At 38.1% G+C, this 13,749-nt stretch overlaps 1 protein-coding gene across 1 annotated transcript in view; it reads left to right on the top strand.

The window, feature by feature from the left end:
* The window catches only part of ZNF566 (zinc finger protein 566), a 35,814-nt gene extending 29,976 nt beyond the window's left edge, over positions 1–5,838 (top strand). The window contains exon 6 of the mRNA XM_019423174.2: positions 5,143–5,838. Within this exon, the coding sequence (XP_019278719.1) occupies positions 5,143–5,165 (23 nt within the window). The 3' untranslated portion in view covers positions 5,166–5,838. The remainder of the gene's footprint in view (positions 1–5,142) is intronic.
* The last annotated feature ends 7,911 nt before the right edge of the window (positions 5,839–13,749 follow it).

Raw genomic sequence — 13,749 nt, 5'->3', positions numbered from 1 at the left:
TCCTATTGTTGATAAATATATACACATACAACTGAAAATTTTTAAGTGGCCTATGAAGAGGAAAAATAGCCTGACCATCACATTTTTGCACTAGCAGCAAACATGTCATTGGAATTCTGTATTGTGTCCTAGATGAAAAGTTAGCAGACTTTCCATAAAGGGCCAGATAGTAAATATTTTAGCCCTGTGAGCCGTACTATTTCTGTAGCAACTACTTAATTCTGCCATTGTGGAAGAGTGTGGAAGGCTACTAAAAGTCTTAGATTAAGAATCCTGAAGTTAAGCAAATGTCCCACATTTTAGCTTTGTTTAGGTAGATTAGTGTTTTGAAATAGATCTTTTCTATGCCTCAATTTTCATGCTCAGCAAGCAGCTTCCTGCACTGGATGGATTCCATTCTTGGAAGGAAATTCCCATATACCCAAAATTACAGGTCTGTTCTTCCATTCCTCACTTCCTTTTTTCTTAGATCCCATGTTAGTAGGTTAGGGTTTTTTTTTTTAAACATTGAGTTATTTTGTTCCAGGATTATGCCTGTAAAATATTTTCTAATCAACTTAAGAAAAGCGGAATGAGCAACATAGGCATTTAAGTCATTCATTAAGTTCTTCATCTAAAATTATAGAGGAAATGGGATGCCTGGCTAGCTCGATGGGAAGAGCATTCGACTCTTGACCTCAGGGCTATGAGTTCGAGCCCCACGTTGGGTAGGGAAATTACTAAAAGAAATAAAAACTTTTAAAAAATAAAATGAAATAAAATTTCAGAGGTAATGCATTTGCGTTCAAACCAATGAAGCAATACTAAAAAAAAAGCTATGCCTTTTGCTATTCCTCACTCCCTCTCTGCTGATTTACTTCTGAGTAATGTTCAAACCTTGTGTATATCCCCCATATATTTCTTTATGTTTAAATGTTAACACAAATCAGTATATTTTTACCAAAAAATATGGATGGTTTAAACATGCCTTTTAAATTTTGAATTTCCCTAGTCAGTAAATGATGATTTAACTTATTTTTTTTTTTTAATTTTTTTTTCAACGTTTTTTATTTATTTTTGGGACAGAGAGAGACAGAGTATGAACAGGGGAGGGGCAGAGAGAGAGGGAGACACAGAATCGGAAACAGGCTCCAGGCTCCGAGCCATCAGCCCAGAGCCTGACGCGGGGCTCGAACTCACGGACCGCGAGATCGTGACCTGGCTGAAGTCGGACGCTTAACCGACTGCGCCACCCAGGCGCCCCTTAACTTATTTTTTTAAATGGTTACAGTATATTTTATACCCAAGTATGTTTGTACCAATACCAACTCAACTATTCATGCAATATTTCAGACTGTTTCCTCTCTGCTGTTTGAAAGTAGTGCTTCATTCAGGGCACCTGGATGGCTCAGTCGGTTAAGCGTCTGACTCTTGTTTTTGGCTCAGGTCATGATCTCATGGTTTGTGAGTTTGAGCCCTGAGTCAGTCTCTACACTGACAGCGTGGATCCTGCTTGGGATTCATTCTCTCTCTCTCTCTCTCTCTCTCTCTCTCTCCCCCTCCCCTGCGTGTGCGCTCTCTCTCAAACTTTTTTTTTTTTTTAAGTTTATTTATTTTGAGAGAGTACAAGCAGGGAGGGCCAGAGAGAGAGAGAGAGAGAGAGGCTCCCAAGCAGGCTCTGAACTGACAGCATGGAGCCCAATGTGGGGCTCGAACCCATGAACTATGAGATCATGAACTGAGCTGAAACCAAGAGTCAGACACTTAACTGACTGAGCCACCCAGGCGCCCCTCAAAATAAACTTTAAAAAACTTTTAAAAAATAATAAAATGCTTCAATAAACATTTTATATTTTTGTCTATTTTATTTCTGTAAAATAGGTTTTCCAAGCCATTTCCAATATTTTCTGTTTCTTAGGAAGGTATTACTTATAGAAACTTTCAGAGGGAAGAGGATAAAGGGACAGAGTGTGCAGTTTTTCACATACGTGGGTGTGTATACACACACAGACTTTACCATTTTAATCCATCTGGGATTCATTATTGTATATGGTGTAATACAGGATGTTGGTTTTGTTTCCATTCAGAAATAAGACCAATTATGCCAGAACCAATAATTGAAATATTCATCTTTCTCCTACTGTATTAAAATACTCATATATTAAATGCTCATATTCTCAAATCTATTTCTGTGCTCTATTTTCCAGCAATCTTTGACTTATACTTTTTAGTAACTTATTACTTGGAAATAGAGATATGTATATTGTTAATATATAATTTTTATTTAGAAATAAAGAGAGGGTGCCTGAGTGGCTCAGTCAGTTAAACGTCCAACTTCAGCTCAGGTCATGATCTCGCAGTTGGTGAGTTCAAGCCCTGCATCAGGCTCTGTGCTGACAACTCAGAGCCTGGAGCCTGCTTTGGATTCTGTGTCTCCCTGTCTCTCTGTCCCTTCCCCCGCTCACCCTCTGTCTCTCTCTCTCTCTCAAAATTAAATAAACGTTAAACATTTAAGAAAAAAAGGGGGCACCTGGGTGGCTCAGTCGGTTGAGTGTCCGACTTCAAATCAGGTCATGACCTCGCAGTTTGTGTTGGAGTCCCTCATCCGGCTCTGCGCTGACAGTGCAGAGCCTGCTTGGGATTCTCTCTGTCTCTGCCCCTACCATGCTTGCTTCTTTCTCTCTCTCAAAATAAGTAAACTTAAAAAAAATTTTTTTAATGAAAAAAACAAAAACAAATGCGTATTAGATTTTAAATTATTTTATCCGGTTCCAATAAAAAGACTAATAAGGGTTATATTTTAAATTTTATTCAATTTAAATAGAGTATTTCAAAATGAATTCACATTGAATTGACTTTGAATGGATATTCATTAATACAGGTATGTCTCAAAATGTCTTTGACAACTTTTTATCTCTTTACAGTCTAATATCTTCATGATGTAATGTTTCACAATACTTAAAATATGCTAGTAATAATCTGAAATTTAGTATCTTTTATTAGGTATTGATTATAAAATGATAGATTCTTTTGATCTTTGATAATCTGCATATAAAGGGATATCTCAGTATACCTATTTCACCTTTTTTCATGTTGTAGACATGAGGACAGTGGCTGTTGGGCAAGAATTTTTTTTTTCACTGTATTTTCCCCATTTTAACAGACTGAAGGGTTGGTTTTTTCAGATTAATTTCTGTTTGTTGTTTTCATCTCTACTCTTATTTGTGTGTCATAAATGATTTATTGCTTTGGTGAAATGTGTTAAAACACATGAATATCCCGCCCCCCCCCCCCCCATTTGACCCTGAATTTCTCATGTTCCCTGGGTCAGACTATGATTCTCTGTAACTACTCTACAGGCCCAGTCCTCTGCTTGTTATGTCTCCCAATACCTAAGTTTAAGTGAAGTATTAGGATGTGCAGTTTCGAGCTGCCTCTTTCAGTAAAGCATCCCTAACAAAAAGTCTGTTTCTCAGTCCAGAAATCAAGTGTAGAAAATTAATTATCACCCACAGAAGTTTCTACTGTAGCCATCTTTGTTTTATTTCTAATTATAATGGAAACACAATGGTTACAGTCCATATGTTCTACCTTTTTAAAATTGGAGTAGATAAGAAATTCATTCAAAGAATATTGAGTGGCTCATAGAAAATCTTAGAGTGCTAAGGAACAAAGATACAGAACCAAGAACATTGCTGCACATGATGACACAGAACTCGTGAGGTCATTCCTGCTGCTGCTGCTGCTGCTGGACAGAATTGCCAGCTTACACTACTGACAACATGGACTCTGGATGTTCCTGCGAGTGCCACCTGTGTACATGGGGTTACCCATCACCCAGATGGAATCTCCCATCCTTGTTCCTTTATATCATCACCTTGCTGTTCTGAGATGGGTGTTTTTTGTTTTTTGTTTTTTATTTTCGAGAGAGCAACAGAGCACAAGTGGGGGGGGGGGGGGCGGGGGGAGGGGAGTGAGAGGGAGACACAGAATCTGAAGCAGGCTCCAGGCTCTGAGCTGTCAGCACAGAGCCCATCACAGGGCTCAAACTCACGAACCATGAGATCATGTCCCTAGCTGAAGTTGGTTGCTTAACTGATGAAGCCACCCAGGCACCCCTGAGATGGGTGTGTTGGAGTGCTGAAGCCTATGTTCCATCCTTGTACATTAGCTGCTGGAGAGACTAAGATGCATTTTCAGTTTAGTGAGAATCAGCCTCGGCTTCTTAAAGATGGGTGTTAACCATCATAGCAAGGGTGCACAAATACTGTACAGCCAAATGAATGACCAGTGTTCACAAGATGGCATCCCATCAATATACCTCATTCTTCCTGTAACTGAGCATTAAAACCTCATCTAAAATAACATTACTTATGTTGGGTAATGTTTATACCTTCTATCTGTCAGGATCCTGTGTAGACATTCTGTAGCCTTTTTTCTAAGTTGTAACACCGTACATAAAAGGGCTCTGTGCTGCCTGCTGGGAGCCTGGAGCCTGCTTCAGATTCTGTGTCTACCTTTCTCTCTGCCCTTCCCCCGCTCACACTTTGCCTCTCTCTGTCTCTGAAAAATGAATAAACCTTAAAAAAATTTTTTTAAGAGGAAAGAAGGAATGTAATAATAATATCTATATATAAATTAGGTAGATGTTCCAGCCTTCCTTTCTGTAAATAATAGTTGTGACACATTCCCTTTTAATTAGCAAACTGGGAAGTTTTTATGGTTAAAGTTATCCAAACCTTTCATTAAAGATCAGAATATTTGTTGGTTATAGTTTTCTTTATAGGTTTTCTGGTTTGGGGGGGGGGGGTGTTTATTTGCTTGTTTTTACAACTGGAAATGATAGGGATAAGAGTTGACCCTAGGAAATCTTTGAGTATTATTCATGTTTCATTTGGAAGTTTCACATCCCTTGGTAGCCAGGATCAATCAGCCCAGCAGACATTAACCCTTCCTCTCACCCCAGCCTTTGGTCTGCTGCCCATGGTCATGAGGAACTCCAAATAGCCAAGTTATAGTCTCACTTTACATTTTATTAGAATCACTGTTATGTCCACTGGTGAAAACATCCCTTCATTTATTCTCTACATTATTCTTCATCAAAGTGTCAAAATTTGGTGATGTTCTTGATATTTAGGCTTGACTTTATAATTGTTCTTTCAGAGTATGCTGAAACTTGCTTATAGTTTTATGGTATGAATATAAGGGGAGAGGAGCATGAAAAAGTAACACTTGCAAGATAACTACCTCAGACAAGGTAATTATAAGAGCTTCAAGAAAGGCATGTCTAATAATGCATCCTGTCTTAAAATTTCTATTGTGTGCTAATAGTACAATTACATGAACTTTCTTGTTTATTGTCTACATGATGTAATTTTCCCATGTTTAATTTTAATCTTTTTGTGTCCTTAACTATAGATGTGCTTTGTAAACACAATATAAAATATTTTAATCCAACCTGACAATCTATTTGTGTTTCAAATAGAGTACTAGGTCCATTTTTATTCGGTGTAATTACTAATCTATTTGGCTATAAATCTGCCATCCTCATTTGTGCTTTTCAGTTGATCTTGCCAGTTCTATGTTCCTTTCTTCCTGGTTTTCTTCAGGATTTAAAAAAATTACCATTTTCTTTCTTACCTCTACTAGTTTGGAAATTCTATATACTATTTCTAAGCCTTTCTAAGTATTACCTCAGAAAATACCATACATACTAAAACCTATTAAGGTCCAAAACAGTTCACATCTTTACTCATTCCTGTACCAATAGAAATTACTTAGGGTACTTTAGCTACATTTATCCACCCACCTCCCAGTGTAAATTATTGTTCTCTTTATTTTTATTATCTTTTTTTTTAACCTGATGGACATTACTATTTTGTTTTATTTTTTTTAAATTTTTTTTTTTTAACGTTTATTTATTTTTGAGACAGAGAGAGACAGAGCATGAACGGGGGAGGGGCAGAGAGAGAGGGAGACACAGAACCAGAAGCAGGCTCCAGGCTCTGAGCCATCAGCCCAGAGCACGACGTGGGGCTCGAACTCACGGACCATGAGATCGTGACCTGAGCTGAAGTCGGACGCTTAACCGACTGAGCCACCCAGGCGCCCCAAGGACATTACTATTTTAAATAGTCAATGTTTGGGGCACCTGGGTGGCTCAGTCAGTTAAGTATCCGACTTCGTCTCAGGTCATGATCTCATGGTCCTTGAATTCAAACCCCACATCTGGCTCTGTGCTGATAGCTCAGAGCCTAGAGCCTGCTTTGGATTGTGTCTCCCTCTTTCTCTGCCCCTCCCCAACTCTCACTCTTTCTGTCTCTCAAAAATAAATAAACATTAAAAATTTTTTTTCAAGAGTCAATGTTTGGTTTTTTTTTTTTTGACATTTCTCCCCATAATTCCTATATTGTTTTTTATTCCTTTGCCTCTCTGTGATAAGATTCTAGTAATTTATTTTGATCTCTCCTTTAGTCACAGATTCACCATACAGGGTAATGTGTTGTTTTTTATTTTTCCCCCATTTGCTTATGTTTGGGGGTTTATCTTTTTTTTTTTCCAATATATGAAATTTATTGTCAAATTGGTTTTCATACAACACCCAGTGCTCATCCCAAAAGGTGCCCTCCTCAATACACATCCCCCACCCTCCCCGCCCTCCCACCCCCCATCAACCCTCAGTTTGTTCTCAGTTTTTAACAGTCTCTTATGCTTTGGCTCTCTTCCACTCTAACCTCTTTTTTTTTTTTTTTTTCCTTCCCCTCCCCCATGGGTTTCTGTTAAGTTTCTCAGGATCCACATAAGAGTGAAACCATATGGTATCTGTCTCTGTATTGTTTGGGGGTTCATCTGTATGGGTTTGTTAGAATGTCATAACAGACTGGATGGCTTAAGTAATAGAAATTTATTTTCTCCTGGTTCTGGAGGCTGTTAGTCCAACATCAGGATGTCAACCAGTCTTTTCCGGAGGCGTCTCTCCTTGGGTTATGTGCCACCCAAATCCCATCATTCTAATTTTATTACCTCTTGAAAGGCCCCACCTCCAAATATAGTCACATTCTGAGGTACTGGGGTTCTGCTTAAATGTTGTCAACAGGTTTTTGGTTTTGCTATCTGATTGCTCCATCTTATGATTCAAAACTTGTGTTGCTGCAGTCATTATTTTTCTGGAATCTTTGTTACTCCTTTTGTTTTTTGTTTACCCAGCTTTATTGAGGTAAAATTTACACCCAATAAAATTCACCAATATTTAAATGTACAATTTTATGAATTTTGACAAGTGTATACAATCATGTAATTGTTACCACAATCATGATATAAAACATTTCCATCACTTCAAATACAGTAAAACCTTGGTTTGCGAGCATAATTCGTTCTGGAAACATGCTTGTATTCCAAAGTACATATATATACATATACATAGAATCTACTCCTGAAATCGCTGTTGCACTAAAGGCTAACTAATTTGGATGTAAATTTTAAAAAATAATAAAATTAAAAATTAGAAAAAGAATTATTTGTTTATTCAACATATAACTCCTTTATTAGGTATATGTGTTGCAAATATTTTCTGCCAATCTATGCTTTGCCTTTTCATTTTCTTAACAGTGGTTTTTGAAAAGCAAAAGGTTTTAGTTTTTTGTTTTTTTTTTTTTTAAAGTTTATTCATTTATTTTGAGAGAAAGAGAGTGCAAGCTTGAGTAGGGGAGGGGCAGAGAGGGGTAGAGAAAGAATCCCAAGCAGGCTCCGCACTCTCAGCACAGAGCCCAGTGCGGGGCTTGAACCCACCAACTGAGAGATCATGACCTGAGCTGAAATCAAGAGTCAGATGCTTAACTCACTGAGCCACCCAGGTGCTCCAAAATGTTTTAGTTTTGTTTTTTGTGTTTTTTGTGTTTTTAAAAAATTTACATCCAAATTAGTTAGCATATAGTACAACAATGATTTCAGAAGTAGATTCCTTAATGTCCCTTACCCATTTAGCCCATCCCCCCTCCCACACCCCCTCCAGTAACCCTCAGTTTGTTCTCCATATTTATGAGTCTCTTATGTTTTGTCCCCCTCCCTGTTTTTATATTATTTTTGTTTCCCTTCCCTTATGTTCATCTGTTTTGTCTCTTAAAGTCGTCATAGGAGTGAAGTCATATGATTTTTGTCTTTCTCTGACTAATTTCACTTAGCATAATACCCTCCAGTTCCATCCATGTAGTTGCAAATGGCAAGATTTCATTCTTTTTGATTGCCGAATGATACTCCATTGTATATATATACCACATCTTCTTTATCCGTTCATCCATCGATGGACATTTGGGCTCTTTCCACACTTTGGCTATTGTTGATAGTGCTGCTATAAACATTGGGGTGCATGTGCCCCTTCGAAACATCATACCTGTATCCCTTGGATAAATGCCTAGTAGTGCAATTGCTGGGTCATAGGGTAGTTCTATTTTTAGTTTTTTGAGGAGCCTCCATACTGTTTTCCAGAGTGGCTGCACCAGCTTGCGTTCCCACCAACAATGCAAAAGAGATCCTCTTTCTCCACATCCTCGCCAACATCTGTTTTTGCCTGAGTTGTTAATGTTAGCCATTCTGACAAGTGTAAGGTGGTATCTCATTGTGGTTTTGATTTGTTTTTTTTTTTTAGTTTTTTTTTTAATGTTTATTTGTTTTTTTTGAGAGAGAGAGACAGACAGAGTGTGAGCAGGGGAGGGGCAGAGAGAGAGAGAGGGAGACACAGAATCCGAAGCAGGCTCCAGGCTCCAGGCTCCGAGCTGTCAGCACAGAACCCGATGCGGGGCTTGAACTCACAAGCTGTGAGATCATGACCTGAGCTGAAGTCAGATGCTTAACTGACTGAGCCACCCAGGCACTCCTCATTGTGGTTTTGATTTGTATTTCCCTGATGATGAGTGAAGTTGAACATTTTTTCATGTGTCGGTTGGCCATCTGGATCAAAATGTTTTAGTTTTTTTTTTTTTTTTAAATAGGGTTTTTTAATGTTTATTTATCTTTTTTGAGAGAGAGAGAGAGAGAGAGAAAGAGAGATAAGGGTGAGTGGGGGAGGGACTGAGAAAGAGGGAGACACAGAATCCGAAGCAGGATCCAGGCTCTGAGCTGTCAGCACAGAGCCCGATGCGGGGCTCGAACCCACAAGCCGTGAGATCGTGACCTGAGCCGAAGTCAGACGCTTAACCCACTGAGACACCCAGGTGCCCCCAAAATGTTTTAGTTTTGATAAAATCCAAATTATTTTCCTTCTTTCACAGTTCATGCTTTTTGCATCCTGCCTGAAAAATGTTTCCTAAATCAGGGTCACAAAATTTTATCTCTTTGGTTTTCAAATGAATGGAAAGAGGGGCACCTGGGTGGCTCAGTAGGCTGAGCGTCCAACTTCGGCTCAGGTCATGATCTCATGGTTTGCGAGTTCGAGCCCCACGTCAGGCTCTGGGCTGACAGCTCAGAGCCTGGAGCCTGCTTCAGATTCTGTGTCTCGCTCTCTGTCCCACCCCTGCTCACACTCTGTCTCTCTCTGTCTCAAAAATGAATAAAACATTTTTAAAAAATGAATGGAAAGAATTCAGGGTTGAGCTGTGAATAAAAAAGATGCTCGGGTGCCTGGGTGGCTCAGTCAGTTGAGCATCCAACTCTTGATTTTGGTTCAGGTCATAACCTAACACTTGTGAGATCAAACCCTGCATCAATCTCTGTGCTGACAGTACGAAACTTGCTTGGGATTCTCTCTCTCCCTCTCTCTCTGCTCTTCCCTCATTGGTGTTCTTTCTGTCTCTCTCAAAATAGATAAATAAACTTAAAAAAAAAGTGGGGGCTTCTGAGGGGCCCAGTAGGTTAAGCATCTGACTCTTGATTTCAGCTCAGGTAGTGATCTCAGGAGTTCATGAGTTTGAGCGCTGCATGAGGCCCCTCACACTAACAGTGCAAAGCCTGCTTGGGATTCTCTGTTTCCCTCTCTGCCCTTCCCCCACTTGGATTATCTCTGTCTCTAAAAAATAAATAAATAAGTAGGGGTGCCTGGGTGGCTCAGTTGGTTAAGTGTCCAACTCGGTTTTGGCCTCAGGTCACAATCTCAGTTTGTGAGTTTGAGCCTCACATCGGGCTCTGTGCTGACAGCGTGGAGCCTGCTTGGGATTCTCTCTCCCTCTCTCTCTCTCTCTCTCTCTCTCTCTCTCTGCCCTTCCCCTGCTCGCTCTCTCTGTCTCTCTCTCAAAAATAAATAAATAAACTTAAAAAAAATTTTAAATAAACATTTTTTGAAAAGTAGTTTATATATATATAAAACCATCTCAGAGGTAAGAGTAAATTAAATTTTATTTGCTTCTCCCATAGATTGTGATATTTGAGATACACATACTACTATTTTAATGAATATTCCTTTTGGTCATGGTCAAAATTTATAATCTCATTAAGCACCACTATTCCAGGTTGGCTTCAAACTACCTCACGTCAAAATTTAGGGAGAAAAATTAACATTAAAAGTGAAATAGACTATTTTCATAAACTTTCTAACTTTTAACATGGTCACGTAAGTAGAAATTGTAAAGAATCCATAATAAGGAATACAAGGAACTTAATTCTGTTGTTGCATACTATCATGCAGTTTAAATTTCCTTTGGAAAAAGATATCCATTTAGCTCAGGTTCTTATAGTATAATCAGTTGTATATGGAATCTACAGTGATAAATCATATTCCCTTATAATCCATAAAGTTTAAATTATTAAAATTCCTTATTTTAGAAGAATTTATGATTTGGGAACTTAAGAACTCTAGGATAAGATTACTTTAATCTATTTTTATTTTCTTGTTAAATTTCACTTTATGAAATGGGTTTCATGTTCCATAGAACCTTAAGGAATATAAATTTTTTTCTTTTAACATTAGATTGCCAGGGTGCATCCATATTATTGTTCAATACAGTCCATTCATTTCGACTATTCTATGATAAAGTAGTCCCCCCCCCCCCCCCCACCTTATCCACAGTTTTGCTTTCCATGGTTTCAGTCATCTGTGGTCAACTGTGGTCCAGAAGTAGATGATCCTCCTCCTGATGTATGGTCAGAAGGTCAGTGTTAGCCAGACACTGCATCATAATGCCTATGTCAGTCACCTTACTGCATCTCCTCATGTAGAGATTTTATCATTTCACATCATCACAAGAAGGGTGAGTACAGTATAATAGATATTTTGAGAGAGACCACGTTCATATAACTTTTATTAGAGTATATTGTTCTAATTGTTCTATTTTATTATTAGTTGTTATTGTTAATCTCTTACTGAGTCTAATGTATAAATTACATTTTATCATAACTATGTCTGTATAGAAAAAAACATAGTCTACATAGGATTTGGTACTATCTGTAGGTTTAGGTATCCACTGGGAAGGGTCTTGGAAGTATACCCCCCCGCTCCCCCACAGATAAGGAAGTACTATTATATCCTATGTTTATACCATATTTACTACTGTATTCTGTGTTTACACCTACCTTTTTTTTGAGACTTCAAAGACAGTTCTTTAACTACTTGGGATTGTTTTCCCCATACCTTCCAACACTAGGCAACCATTTACCTATTTTCTGTCTTTATGAATTCGCCTGTTCTATACATTTAATATAAATGTAATTATATAATATGTTGTCTTTTGTGTCTGGTTTCTTTCACATAGCATGTTTTCAAGGCTCATCCCTTGTATGTGTCAGTACTTCATCCTTTTTATGGCTGAATAATAAATACCCTGTTGTATGGATATACCATGCTTAATTTATCCACGCATTTGTTGCTGGACATCTAGGTCATTTTCACTTTTTGGCTATGGTTATTAATGTTGCTCTGAACATTCATGAAATGTTTCTGTGGACATATATTTCTCTTTCTCTTGGGCATATATAGCTAAGAGTGAAATTGCTGGGTTATACGTTTTATACCTTTAACAGTGTGGGGGACTTCCAGACTGTTTTTTAAAGTGGCTGCAGGGCGCCTGGGTGACACAGTCGGTTAAGCGTCTGACTTCAGCTCAGGTCATGATTTTGTTGTTCATGAGTTCGAGTCCCACGTAGTAGGGCTCTGTGCTGACAGCTCAGAGCCTGGAGCCTGCTTTGGATCTGTGTCTCCCTCTGTCTCTGCCCTGCTCACGCCCTGTCTCTCCCTCTTTCAAAAATAAATAAACATTAAAAATAATTTTTTTAATAAAAAAATGAATAAACACAAGCTCAGTGTTTCAAACTAATAAAAAACACCTTTGCACGTAGGGATAGATCTTTCATAAACATTAAATGTTTGATAATGAATGCAAACCAACGGGAGCTAAACGACAAAGGACTGCTATCAGCCCTCTTCCCTCATGTAGATTATGACATTAAAAAAAAAAAATCCTTTCAATGCCCAGTTCAGAATTTCTGAATTTGTATAGATTGTGACAAGGAGAACCCCAAATTATTATCACAGAAGAGTAACAGGAGGAAAGATGGAATTTAGCAATACCACATTTCTGAAATCTGTCTATGTGACATTCCTATAAAGTTTCTTTTGAGTGGCTTTAAGTGTTTTCTATTCCACCAAGTTACAATGCATAAGTACCTCTTCAAAGCTATCATTTTAACAAAGGAGGCACTTCACAAAGAATTAAATAGAGGATAGAAAGAAAATGTGCAGAAGTGTTCTAAGAGAATAAAAACAAAAAACAATGAATTTGAAGGCTTGCTTTAGGGTTTCCTAAGCCAAGTTGTTGTTTTTTTAAATATATGTTTCAACCAAAACCTATTGATAATTTAGTTATAAAGAAGACAGAGATTGTACCCATCACACACACCTCATTATGTTCCTGAATGTGGCTCTTTCAGTCTTGATTGGGTACATGCACCTCTTGGAGGGACACAGGAATTTTGATCACAAACCTCATCTATAAGATAAGAAATGTGGTTTGTTTCTCTTAGTATTAAAATATATGGGAAGCAGAGTGGTAACAATATTTATGATTGAACACAAAGTACGGCCAGTTGTCAGCCCTCTCCAGTGAATCTCCAAAGAAGGGAGGATGATTTAAATAGCTCTAAATGGACAGTATGCTATGTTAGCTCAGAAATCAATTGCTGAAATCCACCACCATCAACCTAAAATCCCCAGTCCCAAGCTAAAGAATTTTCTGTCTTCCTCAGTGACATCATACCACCCATGCCTGATTACATATATACAGAACTTTACTCTGCACTCATATTCCTGAGTAGATTGAGATTACGTGTTTGTTTATGAATCATTTGGCCAGGAATGGTATTTAGGCTGAGAAATCAGTTTTATCAGAGGAAAAATAGCTGGTCCTTATAAGAACAGAGGTATCAAATTATTTTTTATTCATATTGGTATACCTCCATCAGAGGAGAAACACAGGTAAGAAAGCAGCTGGTTTCCTAGGGGCAACTGGGTGGCTCAGTTAAGCATCTTATTTTGGCTCAGGTCATGATCTCACAGTTCGTGGGTTTGAGGCCCTGCGTTGGGCTCTGTGCTGACAGCTCAGAACCTGGAGTCTGCTTTGGATTCTGTGTCTCCCTCTCTCTCTGCCTGTACCCCACTTGTGCTCTCTCTCTCTGTGTCTCAAAAAATAAAAAATAAATAAATAAATAAATAAATAAATAAATAAATAAATAAATGTTAAAGAAAAAAAAAGCAGCTGGTTTCCTGAACAGAAAAATAGGAAAATTCTTTCATAAGGTAAGTTGGATTTATCTTCTAGGCTCACAAGAAAACACAAATTTTCTATTTAT

This window comes from Panthera pardus, unplaced genomic scaffold (genome assembly GCF_024362965.1).
Source record: "Panthera pardus isolate Hobbes unplaced genomic scaffold, ASM2436296v1 HiC_scaffold_18, whole genome shotgun sequence".
Classification (NCBI taxonomy): Eukaryota; Metazoa; Chordata; class Mammalia; order Carnivora; family Felidae; genus Panthera; species Panthera pardus.
Note: the sequence above shows the minus strand (reverse complement) of the source record. Positions and strands in the feature narration are given on the sequence as shown.